Source organism: Neopelma chrysocephalum, unplaced genomic scaffold (assembly GCF_003984885.1).
Source record: "Neopelma chrysocephalum unplaced genomic scaffold, ASM398488v2 Primary Assembly neopelma1_67, whole genome shotgun sequence".
Classification (NCBI taxonomy): Eukaryota; Metazoa; Chordata; class Aves; order Passeriformes; family Pipridae; genus Neopelma; species Neopelma chrysocephalum.
In genome coordinates this window covers 2,090,404-2,108,783 of record NW_020897726.1, presented here as the reverse complement: position 1 = coordinate 2,108,783, position 18,380 = coordinate 2,090,404, and the positions used below count along the sequence as shown (strand labels likewise).

Genomic DNA, 18,380 nt, shown 5'->3' with positions numbered 1-18,380 from the left:
GGCATTCTGATCCTACATTAGACATGAAAGGGGTTTTCCTCCATTCAGTAGACATCATTCCAGAGGCAGTGGATAATGGTCTAGCTCCAAGGCCTGGAGAAAGAGTAGTCAAAAAAGATGGACACTTGCATATTCCCTGTAATATTTTCTTCCTCCCCTCTCCCTAAAAAATCAAAAAACAACCAACAAAAATAGGAAACATCTGAGACTTCTTGCCCAAACAGAAATCAAATATAGGTACACTCTAAATCTTTTTGTCCCATCTTCTTCCCTATTCAGTGTGTGTTTTATAACAGCAATGGTGTTGGAACTTTCAGAGCAGGCAAAGTCAGGGAAGTTTGAGAGGATTGAGGAACCACACAAAAGGCAAGTGTATCCCTGTGGATAGCCCTTTCATCCATTGGAATATCCCCCTTTCCTGAGGTGCACATACACACAGATTTTAGGAGTTCTTTGAAGCCACAGGACAAGACTCACATCTTCTGCCACAGGATACAAATGCAGTTCCATGCCTTTCCTGAGGGAAAAAAGAAGGAATACTACAAAATCAGACTCTCAGAGTTTAACCAGTCTTACACAGATTATGATCACAGAGAGGAGAACATATCCCCAAGTCAGGACTTCTGGATCAAGCTTGAGTAAATAAACCTCAGGGAGTGAGTGGGTGAATGAGTCAAGTGAAAGATACCAAGAACAAAGGTGAAATTTTACTTTTCTGTGACTGCTGAGTGTGCTCCCAGTTCAAAGGTGGTGGGAGAGCTGTCCACCTTTAAGAATAGAATTTTTTAAAAAATCATCCTGAGGTGGAAGTTTTTATGTGTACTGGACGTGCAGAGCTGGCAAGTCATTAATAAAGAGTGACTAGTGCCAAAATGTGGGATGAGATCTTCATACAGCTTCTGATTAAGTGGATCTATTTCCCTAATCATCTGCCCAATATTCCAATTGAGCCTCCAGCCAAAATCCACGAGGCAAATTTCATTATGTTTATAATGCCTAACCTGGAGTTGGCATCCTGTTGTAGTCATGATGGTGGGATGGATAGGAGGCTGAAAGATGAATTAATAACACTTCATTTTGATGAAATATCGAAGTATGTTGGAAGGTCACCTTGTGTTATATAATTATATATTCAAAAGAATTTAAATTCTTGCTTCAGCCCTTAGTGAATCTGAGACAGCAGCAACGATGGGAAAAACCTCCCTTAAAAATCCCAAGAATCATACTTGTTTTGGCATGACACTGCCTAGGGTGATTTGCTAACAAGGCGGACTTTGCCAAGCTTTCACATTAATGCAAGGTTCAGCATACATTTTAAAACATTAAATCAGCTTTCCATTTGCATGGATATGATTATTTGAATGTGTAGATTGTGTTAGTTTAAAGGACTCCAATATTGTAACACTTGAGCCAAAATTAAATACTCAAAGTGTATGTTAATTTCAAGCAGTAGTTCAAAAAAATGTCAAAGGTTGTCATATTGCTTGACTTTGGAAGATACAGAGTGTGTCTGCTGCCACAAACAAAACTAGGATTGTAGCTACTGAATGTTTTGAGAATCAGAATCAGATCTTAGGGCAAAAGTAGATGCTCCTGTCTGAGTGAGTTAAGCTTTGGGTTTTTGTAGAAGCCAGTATTGCTGTATACCTTAAGGTATTTATAGTATTTATTATACCTTATGTTATTTATAGTTTATTCAGAATCAAAATAAATAAAGCCCTTTATGGACAAGTAACAGGCTACCACATTTTACCCCATTGGATCAAATCTCATGTCATGCGGTTTCAAATCAGACTTGATGAAATTGTTCTCTCAATGTCCCTGCACAAAGAGTTTGGAGTATAAGTTGATACAACATGACCTGAATGGCAGCAAACATGAACGAGACAAAATGCATAATTAGTTCATCAAAGCTGGTCAGCATGTCTGCCAGTTACTGCTTTTTCTTGGTGGCACAGATTTCTGAAGAGATTATTATGTCTAACTAAGAAATGTCGCAGTGCTCTGTGTCTGCTTACTGTATTTGGTATGGACCCACAAGATAGGCAGTGACGTGGAGTTCTATTGTCTACATGAGTGTCAAGGTGTAAAGTGCTATTTTTCAGTAATAACTCCTGGTTAGCAAAAGGAGGTCGAGATCATACACCTGCTCCTGCATATGGTCAACAAGAGGGGAAGGACTATAGTTGACTACTCCTTGTTCTGCCAGTGTAGATGGGAGAGGTCTTCTCCTCTGAAAAGCAACATGAAATTTTGTCTTTGGCTATCAGTGGTGTAAAGGTCCTGTATTTAGGCAGAAAAGGAGTATGCCGAGAGGGGCAGGAGAATGGATGTTTTGCCATAACCAAAGGCTACCAGTGAAAGCATGGGAATATACATTGTTTGTCAAGTCACTGTGTCTCAGTGGAATGGCTTTAGAAACTGTAACCCAGAGTTTACAGCATGCACTGTACTTGGAGAGCTGTGCTCCCAAAGAGAGGGGCAGCCTGGCTATCAGTCCACCCAAGTTACTGTCTCAGTTTGCAGTTTGCCTTAATTGTGTTTCTTGGAGTAATCTACCATTTGTTGAACCAAAATGGTATGCAACATCTGTGGCCTGATCTTCACAGATGCCCTCATTCTTGGCCAGATCTTTAATCATCTGTCAGCAAAATGTTGGAATATCTTGGGAGTTTCAACATAAAATTGCACTGTTGTTCACAATTTACTGAATTCAACAAAGGTGGTAATACAGCCATACTGCCATACAAATCAGGATTTCATATTTTCCTTAGGCACTATGGGGTGATAGTATTTTTTACATGATGATTGAAAATATTTTAAATTGCACTTTGAAAGGAAAAAGTGTGTACCACTCTCTAAAAGTATTTGTAGTCACTGTTTTTCTGAAAGCCTTTGGACATTCAGCCTAATAATTTGTTTTTTTCCTGAACATATCTTTATTTATGCAGCAGAAGTATTCCTCTACTTCAAGGTAAATTCTGTACCGTTTCACACCCCATTCTTTACAGACCTTCATGAATCCATTGTCATTTATTTGACCCTTTAAATGTAGAGCACATTTCCAATATACGGTATGCAAGAAATTTAATTTTGAATTTATATTCATAATAATTAATCTCTAATTTTATCATGTTTTAATGAATTGCATGACATTCACTCTGTTTTTGTCTTAGCAGCTATACATTCTTTATAGTGAAAGCTATTTTGTTAATGATATCATTAGTTGAGAGAAGGTTATTTCATTCACGCTAAAGGATACAATTAAATTTAAAAGGTAGTTTATTCAAAAATATGTGTCATCTGTCCTCTTTGGCTGTCAGTTTTTGTAGAAACTTGAAAGGTACATTCACAGACTGGATAAAACATGGAAGCAGAAGAAGTGAAGTCTCAAAAAAATAACTCTCTTTCACCCTACTTTGGCAACTGTCAATGACAAGTATAAATTCACATTAATTAAACCAAGTCACATCCTAAAATAATTTTTTTATTCTTTCAGACCACTCTTCCGTGGAAATTCAGATGTTGATCAGCTAGGAAAAATCTTTGAGTAAGTAATAACTAGTTGCATTATGTCAATATCTGTTTAACATTGAAACCCTGTGAAATTTCTTTGCCATGTTCTTATGCAATAATGTGATTAAAACAAAGTATTCCTAAAACATATTTCCTATTGCTACCATATGCAACATGATATTTCCGTATATTCTGTGTCAGAGTGGGAGGAGGAAGCAACATGGAATATAGTTATGCAAAACTAACAGCCATCATCAGGAAGTTATGCGACTTCTGTTTTGGGCTTTTTCAGTCTCTTAAACATATTGTGCATGTACCATTCATACATATTCCCAAACATTTAAGTCCAGGAGATTTTCTTCATATAAACAAACATGGAGGTTTTATTTTTCAGTCATTTCTTTGTGCATTTCCGAAAACAACTTTAAAACTGTTACTAACCTGAAATCTCTAAGATAATAACCAACAGCATTTTTGCAGAAAAGACTTCTGTAAATAAGATACTATATTAGCTTTTAAAATCTACTGTGTGTAGCCTGTTAACAGTCCATATTGTGGTTGGGAAGGTAACTGTGAGAACGGAAGGAATATCACCATTTTAACATGTGCTTTGTCAGAGAGGAATTGGCTTTATTTTAAAACCATTTTACCATTCTAGGAGTTTGTGTTTCTCTTTTTCGGATATATCCAGTACAGTAAGGAAGTGGGTAGACTTTAAACTCTCTGAAGTAGAATAATGCTCTTCCAAAATTAAGTTCTTGGTATCACCAATATGATTTAAGTAGGATTATATTACTTCAGAGTAAGAAACATTTCTGTATTTTTAAGAGCCATGTAAATTTAAGATCTGATGTATGTAGCGTGTAGTTAGGAAACCAAAGCCACGTAGGGCTGGTACCAGTGCAGAGAATGAATGCCTGTTTGCCTCTGCACCTCTGTCTTCCCTTTCTGTATGGAAAAGGCTGCAGGGATTCAAGGATCTGAATGAAATAAGAAATAGATAGCACAAAATGAGAGAGAGAAAGAGAGAGAGAAAGAGAAGTATTATTCTGAAAGATTATTATCTTGAAGATATTCCAAAGAGAAGATAGTAAAATTTCTAAGAAAAGCTTAAACAGAACAAATAATTAATTTCTCTGTTTAACTGTTTTTCCAGATCTCAAATCATAACAGATCTGTTTCTAAGCACTTTCATTATTTAATATGGGGTTCCTAAATTGCAGGTCTTGATTTCACACAGTTGACTTCCCTTTCCTGCATACCATACCAGTGTATGTGACTCACTTGTGTGGTTAATTTGTCATGCGCTGAATAGCTCTTCCTGCCCAATCCAGAAAAATCAGTCCTTAAAGTTCATATTTTCTTCTTCTGCCAAAGCTACTCCTTTAGTCCTACATTGTTCTGCTTTATTAAATGAAGACAGCTTTGATACATACAACATATTTTATAATTAAAAAAGACATAGCTGTGATTTTTTTGAAGGATTTTGATTCATTCGTGACATTTAAGGGGAAATTGGAAATTAACTGGGCTAGGATTAAATACATAGTTGCTAATGGCAGCCTCCAACAGGCATCTTTCTATCCCTAGGGGCCGAGATTACCTGTGCAGAAAAGAATTCACCAAGAAAAGAAAATGCTGTGCTAAATTTAGAAGAAGTTTCTTCTTGCACATCTACTTAAAGCAAAAGTTTGGGTTTGCTTCTTTTGTGCAGTTCTTAAATAGTTCAGAAGTTTCTGTCTTGGATTCTGAGGGGTAATGCCAGATAGTGTTTATTTTGTGTTTCCACAGCTGGAGAACCCCCTACAGTTAGGCATAGCTCTTCTTGTAGGAGGGTTGTTCCTTTCTACAGTAGTGACTCATTCTGCAGATTAATTTGGACAGAAAGTAGTTTTGGGATTTTCCTGCAATCTGGACTGATGCATTCTTTCAGATAATGGGACTGTGGTCTGCCTTAGCTTTGCATGTGCATTCTGATTTTTGTCAGATAGAATTCCACTGTGTGAGAGTAAATCCCTTGCACGTGGCCCAAAACATTTTCCTGCTTTTCCAAGACACTATCAGCATGTGGCATATCCTCATAGATTTCAGGCTAAATGCTGCAGTGGTTTGAACAGACTTGTCTCCCATTGTGATCAATGGGAGTGGAAAGTACTCAGCATTTCTCAAGACCAGGCCTGAACCTTTGGCAATAGGTGAAACTCATCCAAGATACTCCAAACTTAGTCACTGAAATGGTAGTGCTACCAGACCAGAGTTAAAGCATCTGTTCAGACATTCATTATTAAGAGTTTTGAGTACTACGTGAGTGTGTAACTAAAAATGTCTCTCCTTTCAACTCTCCGTGTCTGACAGGTTGCCTCCTGGTTTCTTATCATTAGCTTTGCCTGTGCCCGTGCTTATGCTGCCCATGTCATGCTCTGTCATGCGACTGTTAAAAGAAATGGGACTAACCAAACACATTTGAATGACAGGTTAAATGTCATTGTTATTTAAAATACTTAACTCCCCCATCTTCCTAAGATGCTTTTTGTATTATATTTAATATGGGTCCGGATCCTCAAACAGCCAATCCTTTCATTACTGTGGCCAAGGGGGTTGCCCCATGCCCACACCGTACCTGATGATAGAAGTCAAATTCAGTTTTTCACACAGATTTAACTTAGCATTTCCCAAAAGCTGTGATATGTTCAGATGTAGTAAAATTTAATTGTCCTGAGATTGAAAGTGTAATTGCTTTGCCCTTCCAGCCATGCTGTTATTTTGAGGACATACTAATTTTCAGAGGTATTTTAGGTGCGCCAGATCCATGCAGGTAGAGGTGGGGTAATTCCACTTGCTGAGGTAACCTATGATTTACTTCAGTGTGTTTGGCCCATGGCCTCACCCAATCTAATGACAACCTCAGTAAGAAGGAAGGTCAATGCTGCTCCCTAGTGGCACTGGGCTTTGTGCAGACCCAAGTATTCAGTGACGTTGTTTTTGTGTCCTTTCTTGTCTTACCCTCAAGTATTCTATGACATTATTTTTATGTCCTTTCTTGTCTTACCCTGTCAGCACTCCCATTAAAAATCTCGATTTTTACAGGCTATAAAAATTTATTTTTCCTGAAACCTGACAAGTAATATATGGTCTTTTCCAGAATTTTCATCAGAAACCATTGTTTCAATCCCACAAATACTAGCATGAAACTAAAATATGAAATGTATGAGACATAATCCATTATTGGAGGTTTACCTACTATTGCATTTTGGGGGATTTTAGACCTCAACATTATTGTTTAATAAGTAAAAATATCTTTTATAATTTAAAGAATAAGTAAATTATTAAAAGAAATTATAATATTTTATTAAAGAGAAAATTAAAATACAATTGAAAGCAAAAACACAAGGACACTCAAGTGCCTTGCCGCTTCTAAATTGAGACTTTGAAAACTGTATTGTGAAGCAAATAAATTGTTTAAATTTGGGCAACAATTACTGCACATAGCTTTGAAGCATTATGAAACATCCCTTTTATTGCCTTACCCTCATCTTGACCCACACTCCTCTCTCAGTCCCTGTTCTTGTGAATAAAGATCCTTGCATGCAATTCCCCTTTGAAATTTACTGCTTTTAATAATTCTAGAGAGACATATGTTGCACCATCCAGTCAAGAGCTGAGCAACTTTCTTCCAAAGCACTGAGCCTTTTTTTCAACAAAAAGACTCAGAAAACTGAGACCTAGGCCAGAGAATTGTGCTGGCCACAAAATGATTTCTGCCAGGCGCACTGAGGGCCTACACTCATCAGCTTCTATTCACAGAGATCAATGCACTAATCTACAATTAAATATTTAAGCTCATTTAAACCAAAATATTCTAAAGTAAACTGCCACTCAATATAATCAATATAAAGGGGAAGCTGCTTAAATATTCAGACCTAACATTATGTTTTTCATTTCACAGTGTAATTGGACTCCCAGAAGAGGAGGACTGGCCTAATGATGTTGCCCTTCCAAGAAATGCTTTTACTTCCAGACCTGCACAACCTATTGAAAAATTTGTACCAGATATTGATGAACTAGGCAAAGACTTGCTTCTTGTGAGTTCCTGTTTGTTGTTCCCCAAGTCGCGTGACTGATAGTTCCCACTGTGCATGCAACATGCCTAGAAACACTTAAGTTTCCATTTAATGGAGTTATTAAAGGAAAGTTCAAAAGTAGATAGACAAAATTCATGTAAATGCGTGAAAAAAACAACAAAAGACACTGCCTTTGGTTCACGAGGTGTCAGAGCTGAGAATAGTTAGAGATTAGGAAACTGAGTCAGGGAAGTACCTGTTTGATCTGTCTTTAGACCTTATCATTAGTTCCTCATTACTGACCAGTGCAGTGCCACTTATTCAGACATTCTAATTGTATAGGCCTGAAGTGAGCATAAAAGTAGATCTACCGTTTTTGGTGGTATACTGGATACAGAATAAAGCAGGAAATAGGCATGCCTTCCATTGAGTGCTGAAAACTTGAGACTTAGAATTCATCAGTCGTTGCCTCTTACAAATGGCAAGACTGAACAGAAGCAATCAAACTGGGCTGGTACAGCTATTCCTATCATTTTTATAGATACGTTAGAAACCCTAGTCCTTGAGTTCAGTCTTCAAGTGGAAGATTGCCTCTTGCTGTGTTTGTTGAAATCTAGTTATATTTGTTCTCTAGAAGTCTTTAAAAGATCTTGATTCATATGGGCTAGATAGACTGGGCTCAGTGCAATTCTTCAGACTTGGTGCATCCCTTCAGGAATGACTGTCTGTGGCCAACATTATCTCAACAGCAGATCGTCCTCCACTGTCCTTATGACTGCAGCTCCCAGCTGCAGAAAGCTGGACTACATCTAGACACTTGAAATAACAAGGGAGAAACACATCCATTGTGCTTGCAGGCAGTCTGCAAGTGGAAGCTAGACATGGGACAAGAATTAGATTCTGGGAGCAACAGGGTATAATATATGGCAGAGAGCTCAGTGAATGTGAGGCATGATGGGAGGGAAGGAGGAAGAAGACAGATATCTATGCCTTGAAGGTGAGGTGGGAAGGGAATCTGTTCATGTTAGGCAAAGAGATGATAACTGGGAACCACAGATAAAAGGGGAGAGTAGGATTGAAAGTCACTGAATTATATTTCAGAAGTTAAATTATAGAAGTTATGGTACAAGAAAAGAAAGTAGGAGTAGGAAGTGGTTAGACAAGGATAATAGGAAGAATAGTATTTGGAGCTGAATGAAGGAAGAGTGAAAAACAAGGTATAAAACGCAGGGCTGCAAGAGAGATTTCAGTGCTAGCTGGACAAAGGCTGGGATACAGATCTGGGAAGAAGACCATCAAGTCACAGCTAGAAAGAAAGGAGAGAAGCTGAACACAGAACATTGGCATGTCCTGTGCATGTGAATTCAAGAAAACCTACATTCTGGGATTTCCTAAACTACGAACGCTTGAATTTCCTAGCATATAATTTTCTTCTAGTTTAGGGGATGCCATGTTCTTATACTATGACCCCACTGTTTCAATATGATGGTCATCATGCACCACCTACAGAGACCCTATTGTGTCTCATACTGATCATAAACTGAAGGTGGTATGCATAATGTATGTATGCAATGATAGCACTGTTAACTGTACATTTTAGTTAAAACCAACTTCTTTTCATACTTTCAGAAATGCTTAGCATTCAATCCAGCCAAGAGAATATCTGCCTGTGTTGCCCTCTCTCACCCGTATTTCCATGATCTGGAGAAATTCAAGGAAAATCTGGACTGTCACATGTCATCCAGCCAAAACTCCAGTGAGGTGAATGCATCATAAATGCTGACTGAAGATGAACCATAAATGAACAAGACATGTAGCTGACAAGGCCACTGTCCCGTACAAACCACATAGCTGTCCTAGCGAAGATCATTATTTGGAGGTTTTATGCACTTATCTTTTATTTCGGGATTGTGATATGCTTATCCATGGAAATCAATCTAGTTTACCTTTATCAGAGCAATGCAAGGGCCAGGGCTTTGGCCTGCTCCCATTGTAGCTTTATGTTTGTTTTGTTTTTGTCTTGTTTATCTACCTGGGAAAACTCCAGACGAAGAGAAGCTGCTGACTGGTTTTGCCGCCGTTTTATTCTTCTAATATTGAATGCTGCCAGTGTGGAGTTTGATGATCGAGTCACTGCCAAAACATGATGCAATCTCTCTCTCTCTCTAGCTGCTGAAGCATGATGTGGTACTTTTTTATTATTATTTTGTGATCTCTTACAGTGATATTTAAAGAATGGCATTGAAATATCAGATCTCTGCAACCTGCGGTTAACTGATACACGTGTTAATACATCCAGCTACTGTTCATTCATAGCATATATGCAGGTGCTTCCCCACTTGAAAACTTGGATGAATTATTTTATTGTTTCATTGCTCTGTGAAAATAACAGTGATGATGGCGATCATAAAAAATGTACCAACTTTTAGGTTTTTTCATGCACAAGCAAGTTATTGTCTAGCTGCGTTTGTGTGCACGTTTCAAAAAACTGTCTTGTTCTTAAAAACTCCTTCAGTTTCCAAATGGCTGGTTTGTGTTGAAATGCAGGCACATTCTAGCCCATCATCTAACCCATCATTTTCCCCTGGAAACAGCTGCAAGTATATTTTCCTTATCTCATTCAAAATTTTTTGATATGCAGCTCAAAGACATGAGCAGAGCCAATGAAAATCAATATAGATTTTCACCTTCAACCTGTTCTGATTAGCAGCCAAAAAGGAAAAAAGAAAAAATATTTCTGGTTCAGAAGCAGAGAATCCTATACCTATAATAAGCACAGATAAGTATTTGTGCTGCTGTATGCTGTATACTGCGCTGCCTTACCTGCAACACCCTCCCATGCATCACAAGTGCATAACATTACTGTCTCAAAATCCCTCAGATGTCACTTATTAAGCAGACTTGTTTTCTATGCAGAAATGTATGACCTTCTCTCCTAAACCACCATGTGGGTATACTGGCACATGCCTCTCCACTAGGGTTAATGTGCTATTATTGAATGTCAAAATAACTAAGCAATTCACATGTCTTTATAGCACAGTTATTTTAAATATTACATGAGAATTTTATATTTAGTATTTTTACCTTAACTAAAATATATTTTCAGTATTCTGAAAGGAAACTTTTATTTTTTTAATACTGTACTGGGGAATATGAAATATTTTAAATCCATTAAAGCTGTTCCCTAGCAGGAATTTAGTGCATTTACCTGGATATGACTTGGGGGAAAATATTGGTCCAACAAGTATAACTGATGCTAAGTGAGGCAGCCTGCTTTGCTTACTCCTGTGACAGTCCCTTAGGCTTCTCTCTTCCTCATTTCTATTTGATCTTGTCTAGGTAGTGAACCAGCATTGTATCTTCATCAACAGCATGCTTGGCAGAAGCAGGTCCTTATCAGTGAGTTGAGCAATATAATTTTTCTAGTTGCGACAGAGGAACTTGTAGCCCTCTCCCTGGCAAGTCTCTCTCTCTCTCTCTTGTGATAGACTGACTGATGTGGCAAACTTCGCTGTTAACTCTGTTTCGGGTATCTGCGCTGTCTGGGACGTGGTCCACTACCAGGATAGTGAGTGGATCTTACCTGTCTCTTGGATAAAGCTTTTTGTTACTGTTAGACACATAAGTATGTGATATGGGGTTAAATTAGGTCTGCTTTAGAGAAGACAGATTTTAAAAGGACCACTTGCATACTTGCATGCAGTGGCCTGTGCTTTTCTTCATGCCCAGAATGAGGCTATGCAAACTTACCAGCATGAACAGGCAAGTTGCAAATTAGGCCTGGCAAGAGCATGCATAAGGCATCTGCACACAGAGATAGCACAGATGCATAACACAAGAATTTTTGAAGCTCTGTGAGCAGCCAGTTGAAAGCCAGGGAGTGGTCACAGCAGCTAACCCTCTAATGCTGGCCTTCCCTTTGTCATTCTCTCTGTTCCTACATCCAAGGGGAACTATGAACCCACTGTACTGGTGTTCTCCCAACTCCATTCCTCCATGGGTCAATGGACCCCAGCGTGACTAATTTTTAGCATTCAAAGAAAAGGATGTGCCAGAATGAAATTTTTGCTAACAATTTTTAAACACTAATTAGAACAACAAACAGAGACAAAATTTGGGAGACTCTTGCAACAGTAGCAAATAGAAAAGTTTTCTACAGAGTTTAGCACTTTCAAAAACATTCCATGTTTTACCTTGTGCTGAGTTGTCTATCATACATACCTTATCAGGGCATTCAGCTGGTGTGGCTTCCCAGCAACTGTTCAGGGAACTCTCCTCAGAGCTCTCCACGAACTAATATAGGGTGAAAATGTAGGGGAGAAGACAATATTTTCAAATTAGGCTTAAAACTCTCAGATAGAAATGTATGTCTGTTCCATGTAAGAAGAACCTGTTGTATTAAGCTTAGCAAAGCAAAGGGTAGGAGAGAATATGATTGCTGAATGTAGGTACGTTATTAGGGTAAAACAAAAAGGAGGGGAGAGAACACTTTAAGCCAAAGGTTAGTGTTGGCCCAAAAACTAATGAAAATGTGGAAATCACAAGGAAGTTTACTACTGGGGAAGTATTTCCCAAGCAGTAGTATCAGACAAAGAGCTCAGAGAGCAGCAGAGAAAAACAGAAGTTGGTTTATGGAATCAAAAGCAGAGCTTCTGCAACGTGGTGCTGTATGTGGTCTAACGTAGTAGGATCAGGTTATAAATGAGGTATTCAGGAGAACAGCTTGCGAAGGGCTGCATTAATGGTCACATTCTGGAACATCCTTCCAGTGGGAATGGAAGGAACATAAACAAGAAATCTAAGTTCTGTCTTGGCAGGGTTAGGGAAAATATTTCTCTAATAGGGTCCTTATGGTAGCGAGGGCCTAGATTCAAAGGACCAATAATTTTTCAAATTACCTCCTTTTCCAAATCTCTAGGAAGAAATTCCATTTGACATGCCATAGGCTTACTCTTATTCCAGTCTTCCCTGCCAAACTGTGGGGCTTCACTTACACTAGTAAAATGAGAAAGCCTGTTTTCTGGCTGGGCAAAGCACTGTCATTGGCTAAAATCATACCAGGAGTCGTGTTTGTAATTAGACAGCACAGACAACTGTGGGACTGTGCTCAAACCCATGCCCTTGCTCTTCTTATTTTACACTGGTATATCTCTAGTATTTTAGTACCTTTACTCATTAGTGCTATATGTGTAGGATGTAGGAATTGAGTACGTGAAAAAGAAAGCGCTGTGATGAAAACTCTTTGTACACCCTTTAAATAAGATTTCAGAGTGCAGTTCTTCTTAGTGATAGCTAAGCCTGTATGTGTTCTACAGGAGTGGTTCAACAGCAGCTAAAAAATACTGAATAACAAAAGATATATTAAATATAGCTCCTTGAGCACCCACAAGCAGACACTGTGCTCTTCTCAGCAGAGAACAGGGTGTTCTAAGTAAGGAAGGAGCAATTTCTATCTCCCACCAACCTTTTTTTTTTTTAATCACTACTACATAATTCTGCAGAAAAAAATCAACCAAATAGCCAAGGGAAAAAAAGTCCTCAAAGCCAGCTAGTTAAGTGCTAATTGCTGCACCATAGAAGTCCATATGGAGCAGCCCTTTTCTCTCTTCACCCTGTCCACACAGCCTTCCAGTTCTTTTCCTTCAACTTCCTTATGGAAACAGGTTTCAGTTAGGCTCACAAGTGCTGTTTCCAACAAGGTTCTTCCAAATTTTCAATAGCTGCGCAGTGTCAGTGTCCCCTATGTCATCCCTATTATCAAGTGTTGCTTCTTTTAGTCCCGCAGCCTAGAACCAGTGATTAGAAAAGAATATCTTTGTGCACCTCCTTGCTTAGCCTTAGTTTTGCATACACCTGTGTTGCCTTCTGTGTGCCTAGTAAAATTCTAAATATAGGGTTTGTGCATATTTCTGTGTAGGCTGTGCCCACACTCCAGGTTTTTTTCAGCCTATTAGTCCACATTGGTAAATGTTTGAGTGTCTTTTCCTGTTGTTTCTGTCCTAAAAAACAAAAAAAAATGAGGATGTCATGTTTGCAAAGTAATTGTTGGTTGTTTTGATGAATAAGAAGAAAATATTGTGCCATGCTACTTTTCACAGGTTCACTCACTGTCTTTTGAGAAGTGTGTTTTATTATACATGTTATTCTCTCTGCTGTTAGGTATTAGACCAACTTTAATATGGAAAATAAAGATAAAACGTTTGATTCTGGATGATTGTGGTAGAGCAGATTTTTTTGTTTCAAAAAAGGTCAGACATAAGATACTGCCTTCTATAAAAACCCAAACAAAAACCAGAAACAAAAACACAAACAGTTGACACTAAGTAAAGATTAAAAAGGAGATTTTAAGGAACTATTGGGAAAATATTGTCAGGACAAGTGAAAAAGGAGCATATTTTTAATGTGAAAAATGTAAATGCAAACAATGTGTATTAAATATGCATTGAAATTGATAGTTTTTCACTGACCTTGCAAAGTCGATAGGGTTTTATGGAAAAAAAAAGCATCCAAGTACTAACTTATTCTAACTGCCACTTAAATCTTCATTTGCACTAAAGCAACCCATAGTGTTTTACTGAAAGGAGACATGTCATGTTAAACTTGTGATTTATTTTGGTGATGTCTCCATGGATATGTTGTAAAGCTCTCAAGCTCACCGTCCATTTTTGAGCAAGTCAAATTTGCATTCACACTATTAGCTTTCTGCACCTTAAGCCCATCCACATGCCAGAAAAGAACACATTTTCTATTGTTTGCATGGATATTCAATCCCAGTGACATGCTCATGTTAAATCCAGCCAAAGACCAGTCTCTGCCACTGGGTGGAAAATGAATTTTCACAGACTGACAGCTTCCTTTGTACAATTACTCCTAAAAAGTTTGTCATGAATATTGAGCAATATGGAGCCCTTCCTCTTATTCCATGTTTCACACATATGTCATGTTATGTGAATTCTCAGCCTTTTTTAAAAGAAAAGAAAACCCAGTTCTTGAATGTTAGGATTAATTTGAGTGGCTAGATGAGGGGGAAAATTATGCAATGTAAAGGTAGGAAAAATGGACAAGAGAGTAGGACCGTTGGCAAGTGAATTTGACTATGTTGAAAGGTTGCATGTAGAAGTAGGAGAAAGACTTTTTTCCCACGTTTTGTTTTCTCCTGTCATTTACTTTCATAAACATAAGATGATAAAGCAAGACTCTGGTGTGGGATTTTAGTGCCAGATACTTATTATGCCAACTCAAGTTATGATTTCCAGTGCCATTTTTCAACACAGCAGCAGCTCTATTTTTTAAATCAGATTTTGTAGAAGCAAGAGCTTTTTCTGGGTAGATACAAAAAAATTGTATGAGACAACTTGAGAGCAGATTAAGCTGGCCACAGAGACAGTGCCTGTAGTTCAGCTGCAGAAATGGAGAATGTACAGCTCTACTGCAGGAGAGCCACTATTAATGTGCAATGGTGTGCACTACCAGCTGACTCCTGCTGCAAACTGCAGCCCAGTTTTGGCAATCCAAAATAGCATGGGTTTGCACACTTGGATTTTGATAAGATTATCCGCATGCAAGTTTTGCTGGATCAGTCCAGATGGTTCACCATCTTACAAGAGCAGGTCTGTCCAACACCCAGTGCAAGTAATAATGCAAAATCATCTGCCATGGAAAAGTTTTTGTAGGTTGTACAGCAGGAATGGAACTTTCTGAGCTGCTGTGCCGATCTAAGTGCTAATGTTAACTATTATTATGCAATCTCCAAAAACACCGAATGTGAGACACGTAGCATTTTGTTGTGTTCAGTCTGTGTGTGTGGGTGGCAGGGTAAGTGTTGGCACAGAGTGGCTAATTTTGGTCCTTCCATTAAGCGTGAGCAACTAGGCTTGGCACAGAGACAAATTTCACAGTTATAGGGATGGGAAACCTCTAATGCTACACAGTAGTTCTCTGGCATTTGTTAAATACATATAGTGACAGATCACCCAGCCACTCAAGCTGTCCTTTCCTTATCCCTGATCATCCTTCTTTGACTGTGAAAGAAACCATGGGGAGTCTGTTCCTCAACAGTCTTCCAGCACTCTGCTTCCTCTCACTGTAGCAACAGTTGCCTATCACTTGTATCTGACCCAGCTCATAGTTCCACTGCCACTGAAGAAGCTGTGAGCTAAATTACTGCCTTGCGATTCTGCAGCCCCCCAGTCTGCATGCAGCCAGTGATTTGTACTCCAGTTTTAACTTGCTCCTAATTAGGAAGTGGGAAATGGTACAGTCTAGTATGGCAAAGTGTGTTCTACTTTTATACATTTTGGTTCAAGCAAAGCAATGAGCTAGAATAGATTAGATTGACCGTGAAGTATTTGGTCAGGCAAAACAATTTTTGATTTAGAAGATAATTTACTAAGTACGGAAGATCCCTGGAAAACTGTCTGTGATGCACACATTTACAAGAACACCCAATGATGCTTCTGTTATACAGAAGATTTTAAATTAATACAAAAAAGATGCAATGCCAGCCTCCTACTGCTTACCCCTCTTCCTTTCCCCTTCCCAAGATCACTATTCCCAGGGAGAGGTTTCCTCCCAGCATGAGGCAAAGCAACTATGAAACAGTCCCCAACTCTCAAGATAACTTATGTTCAGGTAGGCAGTCAAGCTCATTCCTTTTCTTTTGGCTATGGCAGTTTAGATTACAGACCCCTGCCACAAGTACTAGGGACAAACAGACCTTAACCCCCAAAATATTCTCCTGAGGAAAGTCTTTCCAGGATCTAGAGGGGACAGTATACTTACTATTTCTATGACAGTTGACTTTTTTTCGCTTTTTAAACAGCAGTATTGTAAGAACTTCCCTAAGAAAACTCCCGCTACACAAAAAAAAATTATACTGATTTCTCGACATTCTGTGAGAAAAGGAAATGTTGTATTCCAGGGAGATGATACATCTCAAACAATCATCCTTCATCTGTGATAGGAAAAAAACCCACCAAACCGGGTTCAAAATGTAGCCTGGGTTTGCAGAGTGCTAGTTAAATAAAAAGTGCTTCTCAAATCTTTTTCCAGCAAGACCCAAAACCCATCATGATTTCTTGCAGGGACTTTATCTTGGAGTCCCTTTAAGAAAGGTGGGTGTGGCCATGGGTTGCAGTTAAAATGTACATGAAAAATTGGATGCTGGTTAGAAGTTCGTGGATGTGAGGCTGTACAAGGTAGCTTATGTAAGCTCAGTGGGTTTGTGCTTCTATGAAAGTTTTGGTCGCCATGCACATTTTGAACTGAAGTTACCTATCATAACATGATAGAAGGACTACAACATCATGAGATTAGAGGCTTTTTCTCCCTGGATGTCTAGCAACCCAGTGGTTTTCCAGCTTTGCTTTGTTTTGATTTGATTTGCTTTATTTCGCCTCCACCACTGCCATTGTCCTTCCTATTGTGCATAAGTTGAATAGAAGATCCTTATCCTATAGTTCACCAGCTCAAAAAAAGAGCAGGACAGCACTGTCTAAAAAATTTGATCATTCTCTAGTGGTTAATGTTAAGGGAATCACATAATCATAGAATATGCTGAATTGGAAGGGACTCATCACAATCATTGAGTCCAACTCCTGGCCCTACGCAGGACACCCCAAGAATCACACCATCTGCCTGAGAGCGTTGTCCAAACACTTTTTGAACTCTGTCAGGCTTGGTGCTGTGACCACTCCCCTGAGAAACCCATTCCATTCTCTACCATGCTCTGTGTGAAAAACATTTTCCTAGTATCTACCTAAACCTTCCCTGACTCACCTTCATGCCATTTCCTCAAGTCCTGTCACTGGTCACGAGAGTGAAGTTGTTTTGTTTAAATTCTAACAAATAGAATTCAATATCCATGACGCCTGCCTTGCATTCAGCACTGTTAAACAATCAACTGTCATTCTCCACAGTGTTCAAAATCACTTTGCCTGGAGATTGAACGTCCCTCCTACAACCCACTTGGAGTCACAGCAATGTGAGCAAAAGAAGTTTACATTATGACGGTGCTTTTTGGTAAAGGAATGAGAGCCAGTTCCAATTGAAACAGGGACTGAAAGAGTCTCGAGGACTCTTAGCCAGGCACCTTTCACAAGCAAGGCAGTCACTTCTGTTAAGGCAAGAAACACATTTTAAAATACTTAAGACAGGGAAAATATAGAGGTGCCATTTATTTTTCCAATAGGACCTGTTTTCTCCACAAAGCTGTATGATTTTGGCACTGAAGCCAAGCCCACAGATGAACATTCATTCTCTCCTTGTAGTCTTTAATTTCCATGTAAATTCTTAACAAGAATTCAGATTAATGTATTTATGGTCCGTTTCATTCCAGTTCATTTAAGTGGTCTGTATGTGCCTTTGAATCTCATATGGGTTTTATTGTTAAAGTAATATTTTGCTGCATTACTTTGAACAGCTTTAAAAGTATAATGTCTTCAAATGCTCTAGTTAAAGAAAAATTATACCCTCAAAATAGTGTCTTAGAAGTTGGAACTGTATACTTTGGAAACAATGTTTATATTATGACTCCCAAAGGCATCACAGGGTGCTTTCGTGGGTATGTCTGTCTTTTACTTTCTGTGTAACAGAAAGTGTATTTGTACTTCCTTACTCGCTTGATACTCTTCTGTCTGAAGGCTTAAGTCTGCAAACACATGAGTACTGTACCTTACCTGAGCAGTCTCACAGAGTAGAGGAGGTTTACTCATGTGAGTATAGTTGCTCACAAAAAGTATGTGCAGAAAAAGGCTTTACTTTAGTAACTGACTGTAGTTGTGAGGACACATGGTTAGTAACAGC

The 18,380-nt window shown here is 38.6% G+C and overlaps 1 protein-coding gene across 4 annotated transcripts in view; it reads left to right on the top strand.

The window, feature by feature from the left end:
* The window catches only part of CDK6 (cyclin dependent kinase 6), a 134,209-nt gene extending 118,969 nt beyond the window's left edge, over positions 1 to 15,240 (top strand). For all 4 annotated transcript variants that reach the window (XM_027684691.1, XM_027684692.1, XM_027684693.1 and 1 more), the window contains exons 6-8: positions 3,500 to 3,550; positions 7,463 to 7,598; positions 9,207 to 15,240. In XM_027684691.1, coding sequence (XP_027540492.1) covers positions 3,500 to 3,550; positions 7,463 to 7,598; positions 9,207 to 9,353 — 334 coding nt within the window. In that variant the 3' untranslated portion in view covers positions 9,354 to 15,240. The remainder of the gene's footprint in view (positions 1 to 3,499; positions 3,551 to 7,462; positions 7,599 to 9,206) is intronic.
* Positions 15,241 to 18,380: the final 3,140 nt, after the last annotated feature.